Below are 20,850 nucleotides of genomic sequence, written 5' to 3'. Positions count from 1 at the left end.
CTCCCTCCTCCCTTCTGCTCCCCCTTTCCTCCTCTCAAAGGAAGTCTTTTGGAAGGAGAGTTTCAGATGCCCACACGGAAGGAATTAACATCATCTTGTCGCTCTGCTTTCTTTCACATCCCCTTCACTCTCACTAGAGCAGAAAGTTCAGCAGCAACGGTTTCACAACCTGGGTGCCGTCAGCCAAAAAAGATCATTAAACTCTATAGAGGCCAGATTGAGCCAGAGTCAGGGGAATGAATGAGTTGGCAGATAGAAGGGCAAAGAACTGGCAGAGAGCATATCGGTACTGGCCTTTGTCATTCGGTAACACAGCACCGTGTTGGCATGCAAGCATGTGTGTCTAGCTCCCCCCGGCCCTGCCTCTCAACACGGCTTGTCACCGAGAAGGATCCCAAGGGAGGCTAAGGGACAGGACTGTGGCTGGACATTCAGTCAGTGAGAGAAGCCAGGTTCCAAGCTGTTAATTTCTTCCTTTAGGTACTGGGGCTCAGAATTGGAGCTTAGGCTGTCTCGTGGTCTGCTGTACCTTGGATTATTGAGGGATATACTGACCAAAAGCTCAGTTGGTAAAGAATCTGCCTCCAATTTCTGGGTCAGGAAGATCCTCTGGAGAAGGGATAGGCTGCCCACTCCAGTATTCTGGCCTGGAGAAATCCATGGACTGCATAGTCCATGGGGTTGCAAAGAGTCGGACACGACCGAGTGACTTTCACTTCACCACTTCGTGTCATACTGACCAAGGGTGTGGACTGAGGGATGGAGAGCAGGATGATTGCCCGGTTTGCTAACACAATGGCAGCAACGTCATTAACTGATATCCTGATAGGAGCCAGGTATCGTATGACGCACTTTCATTTCCTTGCATTGGCTGAGTTACTCCTCCCACTGGCCTTATAAGAGATCTTTAGTCCCATAGTTGAGATGAGAAAAGTGATACTCAGAGGGGTTGAGGAACTTGCCCACGCTCACACTTCAAAAGTGCCAGCATCAGGGACATTTCCAGAGTTTGTGGAGTAGAAAGTCAATACAATAAATAGAGAATTTGAAAAGTCATGTTCAAGGCCTTGGAGCGTTAGCCTCAGTAGCATCACAGTAAATTCATCCTTAAGTATGTGTGTGTATTCAGTCATTTGTCTGACTTTGTGCAACCCCGCACAAACGTGAAGCCCGCCAGGCTGCTCTGTCCATGGAATTCTCCAAGCAGGAGTACTAGAGTGGATTGCCATTTTCTACTGCAGGGGATCTTCTGGATCCAAGGATTGAACCCACCTCTCTTGTGTCTCCTGCATTGGCAGGAGGATTCTTTACCACTGTGCTACCTGGGAAGCCCTAAGACTTACCCCTGGGTGGGCTCAGAATTTAAACACAAGATTAGTTCTGTCACGTGGGCCCTCTCTGCTGCTTCATCTCCTCTCTACCATGATTATCTCCATTTCTGACCTTCACATTCCTGATCGAAAACCCACAAACAGCAGTGATGCAGCTGACACACACAGGGCGTCCTCAGAGCATCCGGACGTGGTGTATTACTTGGTGGGTCATGGTTGTGACTTAGGCAATGAGGTCATAGTTGTGACGTAAGGAGGAGAAGGGGCCGACAGAGGATGAGATGGTTGGATGGCATCACCGACTCGATGCACATGAGTTTGAGCAAGCTCTGGGAGTTGGTGATGGACAGGGTAGCCTGGCGTGCTTCAGTCCATGGGGTCGCAAAGAGTCGGACACGACTGAGTGACTGAGGCAATGACCTTGGCCATTCTCAAACTCAACCCATCCACCTTGAGAAATTGCTGGAGAGAGAGTTTAAATTTCTCCAGAATCATCTCCCTAATGAGCTTCAGTTGCTGTTTTAAGACTCTCTTACCAAATTTCACGATGTTTCCAAGACTGGGCACTCAGGCAGGTACCAGCTCAGGAGGACAGGGGGCTTTTGGAGTTAAAACTTGCAATGCCTCCTACCCCATCCATGTCTCTTTTCCTCAGATGGTATCAGCTCATCACACTTCAACAGGAATTCAATCAGATTGTTCCTTTCTCCATTAGAAGCAAGATTTTGTTATCATCTCCGTAACTGAAAGGGGCAGCAGGATTTGTGGAAGCAAACAGGCCCAATATAAATCACAGCTGTTTGGGTGGGGGTGGGGTGGGGTGCTAAGAAGTACTGTTGAGCATCCGCCCTCTGCTGGTGCGCTGAATAGGCCTGCAATCCCATCCCAGTCTAGACAATTACTAAGGGGACTACAAGCATTTTTCCCAGCCCCACTCAGTCTTTTCTCCCAAACTGGAAACACAAAGCAGATGGTGAAGTCCAAGTTCAAGTGCCACACCAGGGAGAAGGAAGTGTTGAGAAACCACGTCCAACCTCCAGCCTGTTTTCAAACATTCCAGCAAGTGTTCAGTGGCCGTATCTTGGGCTGGTGTCATTTCATTGTCTCAGACAAAGGCTCGCTATGAAAAGACAGACATGGATTATGTGAGGAGGGGCTGACAGAAGGCACATTTGGGAAAAATCTGAACAAGAGCACAACCCTCTGGGCTCTTCCTTTGGGGGCAACTCCTCCCTTTCATCTGCTGGAATTAACATCCAAACTGATTGCCATCATCTCAGTGTCATGCTCTAAACCAGAGTCTGGAAAAGCAGCCCTGGGGGTGGGGTGGTGGGGGGTGGAGCGCTGGGACTGATAACGCAGATGCGGTGGCCAGTGACTTGGCTAGCCGTCTCCTCTGGCTTGGTTCTCGGAGCCTAGGTAGACAGTTTCTAGGCTAGAGAATGACTCTGAGTGATGGTGACATCCTATAGCTGCTCCTTTGAGTATTTTGTTCTGTTCTTTAATATATATACATTGTGTTTTCCTTTTTATTCAGTTCAAGAAATTTTCTTCCAGGGAAGTCTCTCTTCTGCTGTTATATGTAAATGAATTATTGGCCAGATAATCACTGGGGCAAGGCTGGAAAAGTCTTCTGCCGTATTATCTTCCCTTGGATGTTCCCTCCTTGAGGGGCAGGTTTCCATGCATCCAGGGTTGCACATTTCTGGGGGAGCCCACTGCCTGTTTTATTCGCCCTTCCATTTTAGACTGCTGTGGGCTTCCCTGATGGCGCAGGCAGTAAAGAATCTGCCTGCAATGCAGGAGGCCTGGGTTCCATCCCTGGGTCAGGAAAATCCCTTGGAGAAGGGAATGGCTCCCCATTCCAGTATACTTGCTTGGAGAATTCCATGGACAGAGAAGCCTGGAGAGCTACAGTCCATGGCATTGCAACGAGTCAGGCACAACTCAGAGGCTAACACTTTAGAACAGCTCCTCTAAATTAAACTCAAGGATGCCTCCTTAACATCCACTGGTTCTCTGGGGCAACCCTGGACATGAGTACTCACTGTCCTATGTCCTGTCTTCCTGGAAGCCTTGACCCCTCTCTTTCTTAGATTGGGTTAGCCAAGGCTAAGGCTTCCCACAAATCTGGTGCCTATCTCTGTTCTAGGATGTCTATATAGCTGTTATTTCCTTATTTGATAGCCTTTTCTTCCTACAAAATTAGTATGTGGATTAATTGCAGAATATTGGCAAAATTTGGTTAAGCAAGATAAGAAAATGAAAATTGATAATTACTACAGTATCTGCTGGAGATGAGAACTATAAAGGCTTTGATTGATATCCTGATGGTTGTATTTCTGTATTTATGTTATCTTTTTTTTAAAATGGACTAGCAAGTGTTTACTGTTTGGTTAAGATTCGCTTTTTCAGGCTGTTTAATACTCCCACCGGGCTTCCCTGGTGGCTCAGAGGTTAAAGCGTCTGCCTGCAATGCAGGAGACCTGGGTTCGATCCCTGGGTTGGGAAGATCCCCTGGAGAAGGAAATGGCAACCTACTCCAGTATTCTTGCCTGGAGAATCCCATGGATGGAGGAGCTTGGTGGGCGACAGTCCATGGGGTCACAAAGAGTCAGACAGGACTGAGCGGCTTCACTTTCACTTTCACTGTTTGTTTAAGGTTCGCTTTTTCAGGCTGTTTAATGCTCCCCTATGGCATCGTGTACTGGCTGTCAGATCTCTTTGGTGTGTGTTCAGTTCAGTTCAGTCGCTCAGTCGTGTCTGACTCTTTGTGACCCCATGGACTGCAGCATGCCAGGCTTCCCTGTCCATCACCAACTCTCGGAGCTTGCTCAAACTCATGTCCATTGAGTCAGTGATGCCATCCAACCATCTCATCCTCTGTCGTCCCCTTCTTCTCCCGCCTTCAATCATTCCCAGCATCAGGGTTTTTTCAAATGAGTCAGTTATTCCCATCAGGTGACGAAAGTGTTGGAGTTTCAGCTTCAGCATGAGTCTTTCCAATGAATATTCAGGACTGATTTCCTTTAGGATGGACTGGTTGGATCTCCTTGCAGTCCAAGGGACTCTCAAGAGTCTTCTCCAACAGCACAGTTCAAAAGCATCAATTCCTCGGTGCTCAGCTTTAAAGATAGGCCAAGTCTCACATCCATACATGACTACTGGAAAAACCATAGCCTTGACTAGATGGACCTTTGTTGGCAAAGTAATGTCTCTGCTTTTTAATATGCTGTCTAGGTTGGTCATAACTTTTCTTCCAGAGAGCAAGCATCTTTTAATTTCATGGCTGCAGTCACCATCTGCAGTGATTTTGAAGCCCCTCCAAAATAAAGTCTCTCACTGTTTCCATTGTTTCCCCATCTATTTGCCATGAAGTGATGGGACCGGATGCCATGATCTTAGTTTTCTGACTGTTGAGTTTTAAGCCAAACTTTTCACTCTCCTCTTTCACTTTCATCAAGAGGCTCTTTAGTGTGTGGGGCACTAATAAGACAGGGTTCTGGATAAGCTCCTTTACCCTGAAGTCCCTGTGGCTGCATCCAGTGGCAAGGAGGCTGACTAAAGACACTCCCCTTGCTGTTCCATGCCAGCCCTTGAGCGAGGCCTGACCAAGGCTCTGAAGAAGCTGGACGACTACCTGAACACCCCTCTGCCAGAAGAGATCGATGCGGACACTCGCGGGGATGATGAAAAGGGCTCCCGGCGCAAGTTCCTGGATGGGGACGAACTGACCCTGGCCGACTGCAACCTGTTGCCCAAGCTCCATGTGGTCAAGGTAAGAGCGCTCTACCTGCGGGTGCCCCCCAGATCCGGTTCCATCAAAGGCCCGGGTCTCTTGCGAGGATGAGACAAGGACAGGGCCGCCTGCTGATGGAGAATCGGAGTTTGAAAATCTCGTGAACAGGGACCCAAAGTCAACCTCTGCTGCATGCTGGCCCCTCTGAGCTCCAGTAACACAGGCATGTGTTGCTGAACCAGGGCTGTTGGGAGACTAAATGAGGCCTGAAGATGCCTGCCATGTTGTAAAGGCTTCTCTGGTGGCTCAGTGGTAGAGAATCTGCTGCCAGTGCAGGAGACGTGGGTTCAACCCTGGGACCGGAAGATCCCCTGGAGAAGGAAACGGCACCCCACTCCAGTACTCTTGCCTGGGAAATCCCATGGACAGAGGACCCTGGTGGGCTACAGTCCTTGGAGTCACAAAAGAGTGGGATATGACTTAGTGACGAAACAACAGCAATCCTATTATATGTAGTTACATATAGTCTTGTCACTCCAAAGACCTCTTCCTTACCTTTTCATCATAGGTTTTCACTGGCTACCCACTACCTCATGACCTCTATTAAGTGTGATCTCATATACGTGTTTTCTTTGTGGGCAGACCCACCTTCTGATTTCCTATAACCATTCCTTGGGGCAGGCAGACAGCGTCTTCCTCTTCTACTAGTTAAAAAGCCGGAGGTTGCAAGAAATTATAATCATTTTTGCTACCATTGCACTTCCCAATCGTGGCTGACACAGAGCGTAATCTTTCCTATCCAGCCTTAGGATCCAAGAAATGGAAAGAAGAGGGGAATTCTGAGTCATCCCAATCTCTCATCCCAAAGTGGACCCCTTCCTGTGTGTCTGTGACAGGCTTCAGTGCAGCTGTGACTGCATGTTTCTGATGACACAGAGCCCTCTGCCTATTAAGGCAGCCCTACCATTTTTGATGGCTCTAGTTATTAAGAGCCATCCTACCTTACATGGAGCCTAAACCTGCCTCCCTGCTTGCTTGGTTCTCTGGAGCAACACAGAACAGGGCTGCTCTCTTCATCTCATTTGAAGACAGCAGTTTTGTACCCTGAATTTCTCTAAACTGGGCTTCCCTGGTGGCAATGAAGGAGACCTGGGTTCGATCCCTGGGTTGGGAAGATCCTCTGGAGAAGGAGATGACCACCCACTCCAATATTCTTGCCTGGGAAATCCCATGGACAGAGGAGCCTGGTGGGCTACAGTCCATGGGGTCACAAAGAGTCAGACACGACTGAGCAACTAAATAACAGCAACTATAACATATACATGTATATATGTTGTTTTTCAGATTCTTTTCCATTATAGGTTAGTATAAGATATTAGAATACAGTTCCCTGCACTATACAGTAGGGCCTTGTTGTTTAGATATTTTATTAATATATATATATATATATTGTAGTGTGTATATGTTAATTCCAAACTCCTAATTTATCTCCCCTGCCCCCACTCTCCCCTTTGATAACCATAAGTTTGTTTTCTAGCACATCCTTTTCTGACCCTCATTAATCCAGAGAAGAAGACAGTGGGATCATAGAGCTAGACTGCTCTATATTTCTACATCTGGTGATATCTTACTGTCTCAGTTAGACAAAAAGCTCTGTGATGATAGATCTTCTCCAAGCATAATGGTGGGTACATGGTGGCTCTTTAATTAACACTCATTGGTTGACCATTTGATCACCTAGCTTGTGAGGCTCAGTTTCTTTCCACCTGTCACTAAGGAGAATCAGATGCAGTCATTTATCAGTTGGATATCTGCCTGTTGGTTTTCGGCTGATGTTCTGAGCTGGAAATCAGAACCCTTCATTCAGAGCACATACCAGTTGAAGTTGAAACATAAGCTGTGCTTGCCCTGGTGCTCCCAAGGGATGCATCAGGGCTGGAGCCTGGGAGGGAATCATGCTTACCAGGGCTGATGGGCAGAGCAAATGCAATCCATTCATACGAAGACACTTTGGGGTTCAGGGCCAAGCCGATGGTGATTGCTAAGTCTGGCCAAGCTGTATGTCTTTGAAGTTACTAATAATCGCACACTCACCCCACCTTCAAAACATCCTTTATTCTCTTTTCCTGAGGACGAAGTGGCACCATTATGGGTGATATGATTTTATCAGTAACACTATCAGAGGTCATGGGAAGAACACCATTCTAGAAGTCCAGAGACTCAAGTTCTGCTGTTGATGAGCCACTCAGTCATGTTTGACTCTTTGCAACCCCATGGACTGCAGCATGCCGGACTTCCCTGTCCTTTACTATCTCCCGGTGTTTGCTCAAAGTCCTGTCCATTAAGTCAGTGGTGCCATCCAACCATCCCATCCTCTGTTGTCCCCTCTCCTCCTGCCCTCGATCTTTCCCAGCACCAGGGTCTTTTCCAATGGGTCGGCTGTTCGAATCAAGTGACCAAATCATTGGTGCTTCAGCATCAGTCCTTCCAATGAATATTCAGGATTGATTTCCTTTAGGACCTACTGGTTTGATCTCCTTGCTGTCCAAGAGACAGCACCAGGAGGAGCTGGGACAAGTTGTTTACTCTTTGGGGAACTAATTTTTCTTATGTCTGAAAAAAAAGGTGTGGATGATGATTTTCCTTCTCACCTCTTCCCCTCTCTTCCTCCCCGTCTCTCAGTCACACATGGTTGGACCACCCACTCAAGAATCATGTGTCCAATTAGGTGGACAAATGGACCTCCCAGGCCCCATGCTTCATCCTCCGGTTCCTCCAGTTCCTTCCAGCCCTAGACTCCCAGTTACGCCCATCCTTGGATGATGTTCAGTGCGTCATTCACTTGGAGGAGCTGGAGATCAGAGGGAGGATGACCTACAAAGGGACAAAGGCTGGGCCTCACTTCCCATCTCCTTGGATTTCTGCTGATCCAGCTTATCAGAGCCCAGAGCCCTGGCAAGCCTCTAAAGTGCAGAAAGCATGAAAGGAGAGCCAAGTCAGACCTCCAGTTTGGCTGCAGATGCCAAGACTTAATCTGGGCTGGGGGAGCTAACTGTTTTCATATGAAAGCAAATTCAGAACATGAGCATGGAGGTTCCTGCAGACGTCAGAGCTTCTCCTGCGCGCGTTCCCTCTCTCTCTTTCATTGGCTTTCCTTCAGCATTATCTGCATCCTTGGAGGCCAAGTTGCTCTGGCCCTGCTGCTCGCTGACAGCCTGGTTTGAACTTTCATTGTCTGGCTGCCTCCTATTCTCATCTCCCGCCTCGAGCCAACATGTGAGGAAAGAACCAGCTCTGGTCAAGCTCAGGGTGTATGGATCTGGGCAGGGAGGGGCATGTGGGACTCTTGTCGTCTCCCCCAAGACCCTTGTGCCCCACCACCCCCAGAGCCTCACGTGGCACAGGGACCTGTTCAGCCCCTGAAGCTAACAGGAAGGGAGCTATACATATAAACACAAATATAAATTCATATGTTGAGTCTCTGTTGTTTCCCAGTTCAAATTATATCCTTTAAAAACCTGAAAATAAATTCCAGCACCGAGAGACTCAAGGCCACCCCAGGGATCAGTTTTTTAAAATAGATGTCTTGACCTTATTATGGCTCTTTTTCTTTCCTTTTCTCCATCTTAAAAATTGGAGTATAGTTCATGTACAATATAAGTTACAGGGGTACAACAGTAATTCACAATTTTTAAAGGCTATACTCCATGTATGGTGGTATGGAAGTGACTCAGTCGTGTCCAACTCTTTGTGACCCCATGAAGGAGGAGGAGCCCACCAGGCTCCTCTCTCTGCCCATGGAATTCTCCAGGCAAGAATACTGGAGTGGGTTGCCATTCCCTTCTCCAAGGTATCTTCCCTACCCAGGGATCAAACCTGCATTGCAGGCAGATTCTTTACCATCTGAACCACCAGGGAAGTCCATACTCCATGTATAGTTACTGTAAAATACCGACTATATTCTCTGTATTATACAATACACACTTAGAGCTTATGTTATACCCAGCAGTTTTTTGTGCCTCTTAATCCCCTACCTCTGTTGTGCCCTTCCCTTCTGGTAACCACTAGTCTGTTCTCTGTGTTTAGTTTTCTTTTTTAGATTCCACATATAAATTGTAACATACGTTATCTGTCTCTCTCTGTCTGACTTATTTCACTTAGCATAATGCTCTGTAAGTCCACCCACGTTGTTGCAAATGGCAGAATTTCATTCTTTTTCATGCCCGAGTAGTATTCCATTGTGTATAGGTATCACATCTTCTTTATCCATTCCCCTGTCGGTAGACATTTAGGTTGCTCCCATGTCTTGGCTATTGTAAACAGTACTTCTGTGAACATTGGGGTGCATGTATCTTTTCAAGTTTGTATTCTCTGTCTTTTTTTTTTAAGATATGTACTCAGGAGTGGAATTACCAAATCATATGGTGGTTTTGTTTTTAGTTTTTTGAGAAACTTTCATATGTTTTCCACAGTGGCTGCACCAATTTATATTCTGTGGGGTTTTTTCATTCTCTCTGGCAGTTTCAAGCTGCTTCCCTCATTGGAGCCTCCACCCCTGCATAGATTTTTCTCCTGACCCAAGACAACCTCTTCTTAAGGCTGTGGGCAAGCCCAAGGCCCCTTCATCTTGCAGTGAAGAGACGGCTCTGTCCAAGGACCCTGAACCCATCACTTGTGCTCACTGGCCACACCTATCCTAGATGGACAGACACTGCCAGGTGGCTTCAGTACTGACCTCCCCAAACCAGTTATATTAACCGAGAGAATTTAATATAAAGAAATGCTAAGTACCTAAGAACTAGGGAGGCAATATGTACCTTGTAGTTCCTTCTTCAGGGCAGGGGGCAAAGGGAAGAGTTTGGAATGGTCAAAACTCGAACTATACGATAGCCAAGACATGGAAACAAACTAAATGTCCATTGACAGATGAACGGATAAAGAAGATGTGATGGGTCTCAATGAATTCTGACATTAGATAATGTTTCTTGAGCACTTAAAGCCAGCACCTCCCCCAGATCACTTTTATGTATATTAACTAATTCACTACTCCCAGATAGGTCATCTTATTATCTCCATTTTAGAGAAAAAGAATTTGGGGCTCAGAGAAGTTAAGCAGCTCGTCCAAGATCACACCATTGTCAAGTAATGGGGTCAGGATTACAGATCCAGTCATCTGGGATCCAGAGCCCACACTTTTAACCACTATGCTATTGTCTTTCAGTACAAACACCACTTCCCCAGAAGGCTCAGGTCCATAGCCCCGAGTGGGGCAGACCAGAGAGAGAACAGGAATCACCATCTGTTCACCTCCACATACCCTGAAGCTCCATATGCATTCTGGCATCTAACTTGCATGTTTTTTGCTTTGTATTCCCTTCTGTAGATAAGGCTGGATGGGGGAAGAAAAAAGTTGTCTATAATTATATCAGTCAGATGTATCTTCTGCTAACAGATTGGTGTCTATACTTCTGTTCATCATACATATTTCTCCTAATGCTTTATATAGTACTTCCAACTGAATAGTCTCTTGAAGCGTTTTTCAAGTCCCTGGAATTTCCTCTGCAACCTCATTTCTCATGGCTCTCCAGTACACCACTGCATGTATATATGGCAACGTATTTATCCCTTCGTGTGTTGTTGGACATTTGTATTGTATACCTTTTTTAAATTTTTTTTGCTATTTCCAAATAGTCCTGCAGTCCTATTTACAAGAAACTAAATCTTCTTGTACACTCATGATATTTCCTAAGAAAAGGAATACCTACAAGCAGAATTACTAGATCAGAGGACAAATTATAGTTGCTTGGTAAAATATAATACAACACAAATAAATAGCACATGGTAATTAAAACAGTGTTGCATTAAAAAGGCCACACAGTCACCTTGCCCCCCAAGTGTCTTGCTGCCGGCCCCTGGGGACACATGGAGGGTCTTCCCGCTGTGCACACACGGGGCCACATGACCAACACTTTCCGGTGATCTATTTCACGCTTTAACGCCATCTCTCTTGCAGATTGTGGCCAAGAAGTACCGCAACTACGATTTCCCGGCTGAGATGACGGGTCTGTGGCGGTACCTCAAGAACGCCTACGCCCGGGATGAGTTCACCAACACCTGCGCGGCCGACAGCGAGATCGAGCTGGCCTACGCGGACGTGGCCAAACGCCTCAGCCGATCCTGAGCTTGGCCGTCCCGCCCCATCGCCGCTGCAGAAGGACTCCACCGTCGCCCCAAGGACTCCGGCTTCACACACTCCTCTTCCACGCCGCCTCTGGAAACTTCTGTCTCCATCAGGCCACGTCTCGCTGGCATCCTTGGAACCCCCAGCCTGCTGGCGTTGACCAGAGTCAGCGCCATCCCCCTCTGGTCAGGCAGGAATCCCGCAAGCAGAAATGAGAGAAACGGTCAAGCTGTCAGCCTTTCCGACCTGGACTGGGGTCCGTGTGTTTGGGGTTGGTGCCCTGGGAACCCCGTCTGTGGGATTGTCACTGGCCCCTTTTGCCAATATTGAAATATCTCCTCAGATACATTAGAATTCTGCAACACGCTGTTCTTGTCCACCCTTCTCTGTCAGTAACTCCAAGGCCAAACGCCATCTTAGTTCTTATTAGAAAGAGGTGCACAGCTGTGTTAGGGGAGACAGAGAGTGGGTGGGGCAGATGTGGGTCTGGGCACCTGGCAGACACACCTCCAGTCACTCACCACTTTCTGGCACTTTTGTCACTTCGCGCACTGAAGGCCAGATTGGAAAACTATTTCAGACAGTCTCAGTTTTCTGCAGTGCTGGGCACAGTCTGATGTGATCACATACCTGGCTTGATGCTGATTTGTCTAGGCCTTGCCAGGAAGGGAAATTGGCATGCCATTCCAAACTGGGGTGACTGGGAAGGGGAGGGGAGAGGTGGAGTGTTGATGCCAAAAGGCCTGCGGGGTCTACCAGCCATGGGGTTTGCTTGCTTATGGGAGTGGTTTCATTGGGGATTACATGCCTGGGTTTGACTATGTTTATCCACAATTGAATTTTGGTCTCTGAGAAAGCAGATGGGAGTAGGGGGTGGGGTGGGGGGATGGATGCACAAGGCTAAGAAGAACTTTGTATGAGGCTCAGTGTTCCCTGGGAATCTTCTAGATAGATCTTTCCTCTTACGATCTAAGTCTCGAACCAGTGATGTCACGTAGCTGCCATCTTCATAGCAAAATACCAACAGCTGACCAAAAATGACTCTCCAGTTTCTTCAAGTTGTTCCCGGATGTGGGTCTGTGAGCCGGGTGCTCTCTGATTCAGCTGCAGCCTCTGATGCACGAGAGATACATTTAGGAGGTGGCTTGATCGTGGAACCTTAGGAAGAAAGTCCATGGGCCTTTCTGATTGGGAAACCATGTGGTTTAAACTCGAAGAAAAAATACACGTGCATCTGGGTAAATTTTCCTACCATCTGATTCAAATGCCCAAAGAAAAAGAGGAAGCTGTTTTTTAGCTAATATTTCACTCTGTAGTCATTCTCCTTGAGTTTCACCTCCTTAAAAGCTTACCCTGCCTGAGCACAGGGAACTGTGCAGAGGAAATGAAGAAAAATGAACTAGTCATCAGCTCCCTCTTGCCATGAATGCCCTGGGAGAAAGTCCACCCACCGCAGACCCTCACCTTCAACAATCCTCCCTTCTGTGTTGCCTGTTGATGGAGGCTGAGGCTCCCAAGTGCCCAAAAGCCCCAGGACTTGGCTCGCTGCTCAGTGAGGGCAGGACAGCACGGGGCCTTCCTGTAGAAACATCATGAGGTTCTAACTCAAGCAATATCTGGACCTACCTGCCTCCAGGGATCTCTGGAGAGAAAGGGGACCCAGTGATCAGAGCAGAGGGGAAGAAGCAGGGGGTCCCCTTTAGCCCAGAGAGGAAGATGCCATTTCTCAGTGGGGCATCTTATAAGCCTGAGACCTTTCATTCAAAAGCAGGAAGAATGGATTCATTTCCTCCTCTAAGGGAACCTGCTAACTATGTCCCTGGAGATGTTTGAAAAGGCGAACTAATGAGGAAACAATCCTTCTGACAATAGGGAAAAGCGCTATGCTGGTCTCGTGGGAGATGAAAGCTTAAATGATCCCAAAGGCCTTTTCATTAGTGTGAAATTCTGTTATCCTCAGAGATCCTTCCCTGAACATCACAGCATAAGTACAATGATCTAAGAAGCCGTTTACTTTCCCGAGACCCAGAGATGTCCTGTTCTTGAGGTATACCTGAGAAGCACAGCCGGTGAGCCACAGTGAAAATGGCAGGATGCCCTGGCAGAGAAGCTCCCCCAGGTGGAGTAGCTTCCCAGGCAGAGTACCCCCCACAGAAGAGGTTTTGAACCCTGAGGACACTGGATATTCAGAATCCAGCAATTGACAAGTCTTTAAACACAGCCTTTAAAAACAAACAAGCCAAACTAAATCAATATTGTTGGTTCCAGCTGTTCCTTCTGTGGTTGACTTAGTTTTATATCAATAACCATATTAGGGCACAGGGGTGGGGTTGGAGCAGTTATATGACCCCACCGTAACCATTTAACAGGGGGAGGGAGTTCTAGATGGATGCATTTCCTGGTACTCAACCCAGGGATATCTTTTTACTGCAGTAGCAGATTATCATATGATGCAACCGACTATTGATTTAAAGCTTTAACATCTATGATGAGGTTTATCGGAGTATTTTAAAATAATATTGCCTTATGATGATTCTTTTCCAAAGAGATTTTTCTCCACGTGCTTCAGTCTCCCTGGGTTTTGGCCATAACCTTGTCCTGTACACAGCCTTTCATCTCCCAGCCACAGTGTGGAAAGGTCCTCAGGTGTCCTCAGAATCAACTCAGGGAGTATTGAAGGTCTGCAGTTTGACCCTGAACTCCAGAGTGTTGAGATGGGAAGTGACCCTTGTTATTGGTCTGGCATGCATATCAATACCTCAAAAAGCATCTCAGTGGCAGTAAGAGGGGATTTACTTAGGTTGAAATTCTATTTTACTCTAGATTTATTTCTTTCCTTTGGTTTTCACATCGCTTTTTTTTTTTTTTTTTTTTGGTGGGTTAGCATAATGTGAGGCAGTGGGAGAAATAAGAATCACATTCAGAACAACTGTGTTGAATTTACCCATCTTCTCAGTCCTGCCAGCCTCTCAGGTTGCCCTGAGAGTGTATTGGATAAGATTTTAACAGCTATAAAAGATGAGCTGGATCAGTAAAATCTAGATTGGTCCAGCATAGAGTTCCTTCTATTGCACACCTTCATTCCCTGACACTTCAGAGTTACCAGTATGAGTATGGCTGTCTTGTTTTGAACAAACGATACAGTTAACTGGCACCAAGCTCATGAGTTGAAAAGTGAAACCCACACTCCATTGGGTTATTTGATCACAGATCTCAAACTAGTTTCATCTTCCCAAGAAATGATACTGTCTTCAGTGTTCACTTATCTTGCTGGTGGGGCCATGGAAATGCTTGATCTTTTCATTAGAAAGAGGCCAGGCCAAGAATGAGTTTTCCTGGGCTGAATTTCCTAGCATTTGTCAAATGAAACAACGGAAGCTCTTCATAACACCTGTACCCACTGGCCACTCTGCAGAAAGACAAGACCAAGCATCTTAGAATGGTCGTAGAATGGATCACATCTGGAATGGACCCTGAAGATCTAAGATCCTAGAAATCAGCAAGGTCTGGACAAACAGAATGAAAAAGGAGGCAGTGTCAGGAAGATACAGGTCTCAGTTCAGTTCAGTCGCTCAGTCGTGTCCAGTTTTCCATCAGGAGAAAACAGTGAGAGTTGGTGTCTGAAATTAAGTTGGTCTAGGGGCAGGGGACATCCAGTAGGTAGGTCTGTGGCTCCTATATCCAAGGGCCAGGAGGCCGGTTCAGCAGCAGAGGGAACCAAGACGCTGGTGACTTCTTGGAATGAGCAGAATTAACTCATGGTTAAAAGTAAGTTCAGTGATTCCCAAGGGATCACTTCCTTATTTTTAAGAATAACATTTAAGAGGCTCTGGAACATTAGAAAAAGTGTGCATGGGAAGCATCCTGGTTCTGATGTGAGGACTGAAGTGTTCACATCTTGGCTCTGGGACCCTCCCAGCACATGCAGCCCATTGGTTTCTATCCACAGCTCTTGGCATGTAATCCAAACAACACATGCCCTCCTGTGAATGCATCATCCTCCCTCTTTGTCAATATTCTCCTCCCAGCTTAGTTTCAGGACCCTTTCATTTTGTGATTTGGTATGACCCAAAGTGTGCATAGTCTTACTTAATGTTCCTTAAGGAAATGGATCCAACGTTCCCCTCCTCAACCAAAAAGAAAATTAAAAATTGCCTCACTGTAGAGCTTGGGTTAATCTATTGCTATACAAGCAATCTGTTTTTTGGCAAAATATAATTTTAAGGATACAGTCATCTATGGTATTTATGTATAGAGATTTGCGATATTGACTATGTATATGCTTAAAATATAAAATATCTGACTGATGTTTGAACTTGTCTTTCTTTCCTGACCACCTGGCTATCCCATTTTATAAGCTGGAGAGCTAACTAATTTAGCAAAGAAGCCTAGCTTTTATAAAAGATCAAACATTTCACTTTATAAAAACACTCCCAATGATGGTCACTTGATTTTTCTCAAGACCTTTAATTGTGGTGATAAAATAGCAGGACTTGCTTTCAAGCCTTAATAATGTAAAATTCCTTTTTAATGAAGACATTTCTGAGTGTTTTCCTCATGCATCTGAACTAGTTATAAATTTGTTTTCTGGTCTTGATTGGTATTGACTAATTCAAATAAAGCTGGTTTATTTTCAAATAGTACAAAATCGATCATCAGACATCTTATTGAAGGTGGGGATTTCCTATGCTGTTTGAAATGAGTATGAAATACTTCTTTTTTCCAAACGTCATTTGATTTTCCCATTACAAAAGAAAATATGTTCATTCTTCTTAAAAATCAAAAGCAAATATAATTTTTTAAAAAATGAAATAGGGAATTCTCTGGCTGTCCAGGTGTTAAGCCTTGGCGCTTTCACTGCCGTGGTCCGTGTTCAATCCCTTGTTGGGGAATGAAGGTCCCACAAGCCACATGGCACAGCCAAAAAACATGTAATAAAAAGATTGAAACAATGCCATTTGCAGCAACATGGGTAGACCAGAAATGATTATACTAAGTGAAGTAAGCCCAGTCAAAGACAAATGTCATGTGATATCACTTATATATGGACTCTGGAAAAAAAAGTAAAGATGCAAATGACATTATTTACAAAACAGAAATAGACCCACAGGCATAGAAAAAGACCCACAGAAAACAAGTTATGATTACCGAAAGTGTAGGGAAGAGGTATAAATTAGAAGGATGGGATTAGCAGATACACTGTGCTGTGCCGTGCTTAGTCTGATGCTTTGCGACCCAATGGACGGTAGCCCACCAGGCTCCTCTGTCCATGGGGCTTCTGCAGGCAAGAATACTGTAATGGGTTGCCATGCCCTCCTCCAGGGAGCAGATACACTAGTGTAATAGATTACCAGCCAGCACCTATGCATAGCACAGGAAACTCTACTCAGTATATTGTAACAACCTATAATGGAAAAGAATCTGAAAAAGAATGTACATATAACTGAAGTACTGTGCTGAACACTTGAAGCTAACACAATGTTGTAAATCAGCTAGGCGTGGAATGGTGTGGGCACTCGGTCGTGTCCGACTCTTTGTGACCCTGTGGATTGTACCCCACCAGACTCCTCTGTCCATGGGATTTTCTAGGCAAGAATACTGGAGTGGGTTCTATTTCCTTCCCTAGGGGATCTTTGCAATACAGGGATTGAACCATCACCTCTTGCCTCTCCTGCATTGGCAGGCAGATTCGTTACCCACTGAGCCTCTGGGGAAGCCCATAATCAACTACATTTCAATTAAAAAAAGAGAAAAGAAAAACTAATAGAGGAATAACAGAAGGAAAAGCAAAAAGCATTTGACCCAGCCATCTAAAAAATGGATTTTTATTTTAGCAAGGCTAGAAATCCTATCGTAGTCCATGAGTCAGGTGAAAAAAATATACTGATGTTCCTTCCTGGGTCTCATTTCAGTTTCCTACCTGTATTGTACCTGGGGTGGGTCAGCAGTGACAGCGCAGGTGTGATTAGCACCTTAGAATACTGGCTCCCCTGCACTGAAAAGACTCTTGGCTCTCAATGGCCTCACCCTATCAGCCTTCCTGACCTGAAACTCCCACCCTTACCATCATGTCACTGACTCTGGATTAAGGTCTCCAGAATCCTCAGGAAGATTGACCTGGGGTCAACACAGCACCCGAGGAGTGCCTCTGTGAGCATTCGCGTTGCTGAATGGTGCAGCGTTCTTAGCAGTACCCTGAGCTCTCTGTGCGGCCCCAAAGTCTTATCTTCACTTTGGAAGAGATCAGACCCTTGCCCCAGGGGAGTCTTGGCAGGAGAAGCAGCTTGGAGCTCAGAGAAGATGCTGTTGGTGGTCATCTCTCCATCCTGACCACCCCTGTCTTCCTCTGGCCGATCTGATGGGCTCAGGAGTCTACTTCCCCATCCCTCCCTCCTCCGCACCCATCCACTCCCTCCTCCCCACCCATCCACTCCCTCCTCATCTTCCTGTGAGTCAGGTGAGAATGGTTCTAACCTCAGGTTCAAGGGTGAATCATAAATGGTCTAAGCCTGTCCTCCTGGCTGTGGTTGGTTTCAGAATGGGCTGTTGACCAAGTTTCCCCCAGTACTGTGAGGAGGTTTGTTCAGGAGATTCTTAGAAACATTCTATAGGAAGTGACTCCCCAAGTCACTGCCTCTGGTGCTGGGATGTGGGTGTGCAGTCTGGAAGGGCTGCTGCTCTCTGGTGACCATGAGGGGCAAGCCTCAGGCAAAGGCAATAGTACACTGAAATGTGGCAAGAGTGGAGGGAGCCCGGGGCCTTGATGGGCCCAGAGCTGCTGAGCTGTCAAACCCTAAAGTTGGTTCTGATCTTACATTTCCTGTCCTATAACACATTCGAGACTGTCTGAGGGTGTTTATTGTTTATTGTGTTGAGTAGCCAAAAACAACCTACACGATACATTAGCCAAGTTTGTTGTTGTTGCTCATAGCCAGTTAGATCAATAGCTGGCTCACCCATTGTTTGAAAGCAGAGGGTCTACTGTGCAGGTTGACCAAGAGCTGGGCGCTTGGGTCTTCACCTCTCTGTACCTGTTTCCTTCCCCATTTGCTATGATGAGACCAAGGGGCATGCAAGTGGCAATCACTGTGCTTGGCATTGAGGAGAATGGAGCCCTGCTCCAGAGAGATTTCCAGAAGGCGGACTTGAAACGAGAGCATCTTGTACACTTCAAAGATGTGCGCTGTGTCTGTTTTACTTTTATGTCTAGTAGCTAAGGCCCCCAGAGTCCTCAGTAAGTTTCGCCTTGTGGGGAAAGACATGGGTGTCAGTTTGGAGAGGTAAGAAGCTGAGGATTAAAAACCAAAGTCAGAATTTGAATCATAGGTCCATCACTAGTTTACTATGTGATTTGATGCAAGGCCCCTTTTGAGTCTCAATTTCCTCTTGGTGGGATTAGGAGTAGGTTACTAAGTCCACTTGCCTATGAGACTAAACAAATCCAAATGATGAAGCTTGGAGCAGAGAAAGGTTTATTGCAGGGGCAAAGCATTTTTAAAAGCCAGGTGGTGGCAGGTGGTAGAGGGAGGGTAGCAGGGTGTGTGATCAACTTGTGTCCAGTTCTCTGATTGGCTGATGGTGAGTTTACAGGGCGGGGTCACAGGGTTAACTTTATCAACCCTTAGGCTTCAGGAGGCTTGGAGTTCTGTGCTCAGGGTCATCAAGTAGTTAATATCTTCCATTTGGTGGGGGGTGGGGCGGGGGCAGGTTTCACATCTGCAGAACAACTCAGGAAATTTGCATCAAATACTAGTAACTATTCAATAGGTTCTTCCCCAGTGGCTCAGTGGTAAAGAATCCACCGGCCAATGCAGGAAAGCCAGGTTTGATCGCTGGGTTGGGAAGACCTCCTGAAGAAGGAAATGGCAACCCACACCAATTTTCATGCCTGGGAAATCCCATGGACAGAGGAGCCTGGCAGGCTACAGTTCATGGGGTCACAAAAGAGTTGGACGTGACTTAGTGACTAAGAAGCAACAACAGCGACAACACAACAGATACTTCAGAAAGGAGCTAAAGCAGAGGATACAAGGAAAGGCTTGTCCTGGGCAAGGGCCATAGGGTCCTGCTCTGTTACAAGAGGATGGAATCCCTGGTGAAGAGTATTCATGAATAATAAAGTGCTATTTCAAGTGGAATGACATTTCAGCCAGTTGGTATCTTCAGTCTCTTGGAAGCTTTCACTGTGGTTGTTAATAGAAACAGATGATCACCAGAAAGCACACAGATACTAGGAATTCATGTGTGGAGTCGAGAAGGTAGGGCTCCTTTAAAGAAAGTTGTGTGTGTGTGTTGCTCATTTTCAACCCCATGGACTGAAGTTCACCAGGATCCTCTGTCCACGGGATTCTCCAGGCAAGGATACTGAAGTGGGTTGCCATTCCCTTCTCCAGGGGATCTTCTCAACCCAGGGATCAAACCTGGGTCTCCCACGTTGCAGGCAGATTCTTTACCATTTGAGCCACCAGGGAAATTTCAGGCTATCCAGGAGTTCCTATCCATACCAGTCTCCTATCTTTCTTATCTGTATTGAATGAAATCTCCTTCTAAATGCAGAGTAAATTATTGTGGGCCCTGCAGTTAGCTTCATTGAGCTGCATTTATCTACTCAGAAAGTAAAGTAGACTGAAGTTTTGAAAAGATTGTCAATAGGAAGTATGGAAATTTTTTAAAGTTTGAGCTTAACCCATCTTTAACTCGAATACCTCAATATCCAAGCCTTCAAATCAATAAATTTGTTATAGGACTTGGAGTCTAGATCATACAAGATGCATAACACAAATATAATAGACAAGTGTAAAATCAAGCCCTGGTCCACCTGGGGCTTGCTTATATGCCATTTTGTAGCTACTTGAAATTGCTCCCTGTGTGTCAATCACTCCTTATAGCTCCCACTGAAAACTAAGCTCTTTCAGGGACTGGAACATAGGTTATTCAATTTTTATGCCATGCCTCTCCTGTCCAGCACTCAGCAAGTATTAGACGTGCCAAAAAATCAACTATACGCCAATAAATTTTTTAAAAATTTATCAGTGGTTGACTGGAGACGCATGAGACATATTCTAGCCTTCTGGTTCACCTTGGATCTTACTTTTCAATTCCTTGGAGCCCCTGACCCGTCACTTTGTCATCCTCCTGAAAATGGAGTGATAGCAGAGTCTAGGTCAGAAACGCATGTCTGGGTTTGTTAAAATATGCTTTCAATATACATCTGGAAAATGGATCCTTCTAATACAGTCTGTATAGTGCTATTCTGTCTGTTTGAAAAGATTAAAAGTTGTCTAATGCGTATTGAATTGCATGGTTGTGATTAGATAGTGATTTAGCCAATTTTCTCAACTTGGCAACAAAATTCTGCCTTGATTTGGTGTTGTGTCTAGAAATACCTTAGAAGTTTTGACATGAAGGCAATACTGGATACTCTAGTCCTCAATTACCTGGCTCAATATGAGTTGAACATATACTTTTTTTCTGAGTCTATGTTCATTGATAAAATCTAGAAAATACAGATAAACAAAATAAAAGAAACTAGAAGAACACCTGTAACTCCTCCACCCAGAGACAACCACCTTTAGTTTATATGTAATTATCTTCCTAGA

General features: G+C 45.8%; 1 protein-coding gene across 2 annotated transcripts in view; it reads left to right on the top strand.

Annotated features, from left to right (window-relative positions):
* CLIC5 (chloride intracellular channel 5) overlaps positions 1-15,899 on the top strand; it is a 166,122-nt gene extending 150,223 nt beyond the window's left edge. For both annotated transcript variants that reach the window (XM_004018861.6, XM_004018860.6), the window contains exons 5-6: positions 4,925-5,109; positions 11,084-15,899. In XM_004018861.6, the coding sequence (XP_004018910.2) occupies positions 4,925-5,109; positions 11,084-11,251 (353 nt within the window). In that variant the 3' untranslated portion in view covers positions 11,252-15,899. The remainder of the gene's footprint in view (positions 1-4,924; positions 5,110-11,083) is intronic.
* Positions 15,900-20,850: the final 4,951 nt, after the last annotated feature.

This window comes from Ovis aries, chromosome 20, assembly GCF_016772045.2.
Source record: "Ovis aries strain OAR_USU_Benz2616 breed Rambouillet chromosome 20, ARS-UI_Ramb_v3.0, whole genome shotgun sequence".
Classification (NCBI taxonomy): Eukaryota; Metazoa; Chordata; class Mammalia; order Artiodactyla; family Bovidae; genus Ovis; species Ovis aries.
This window is presented reverse-complemented; position numbering and strand designations above follow the sequence as displayed.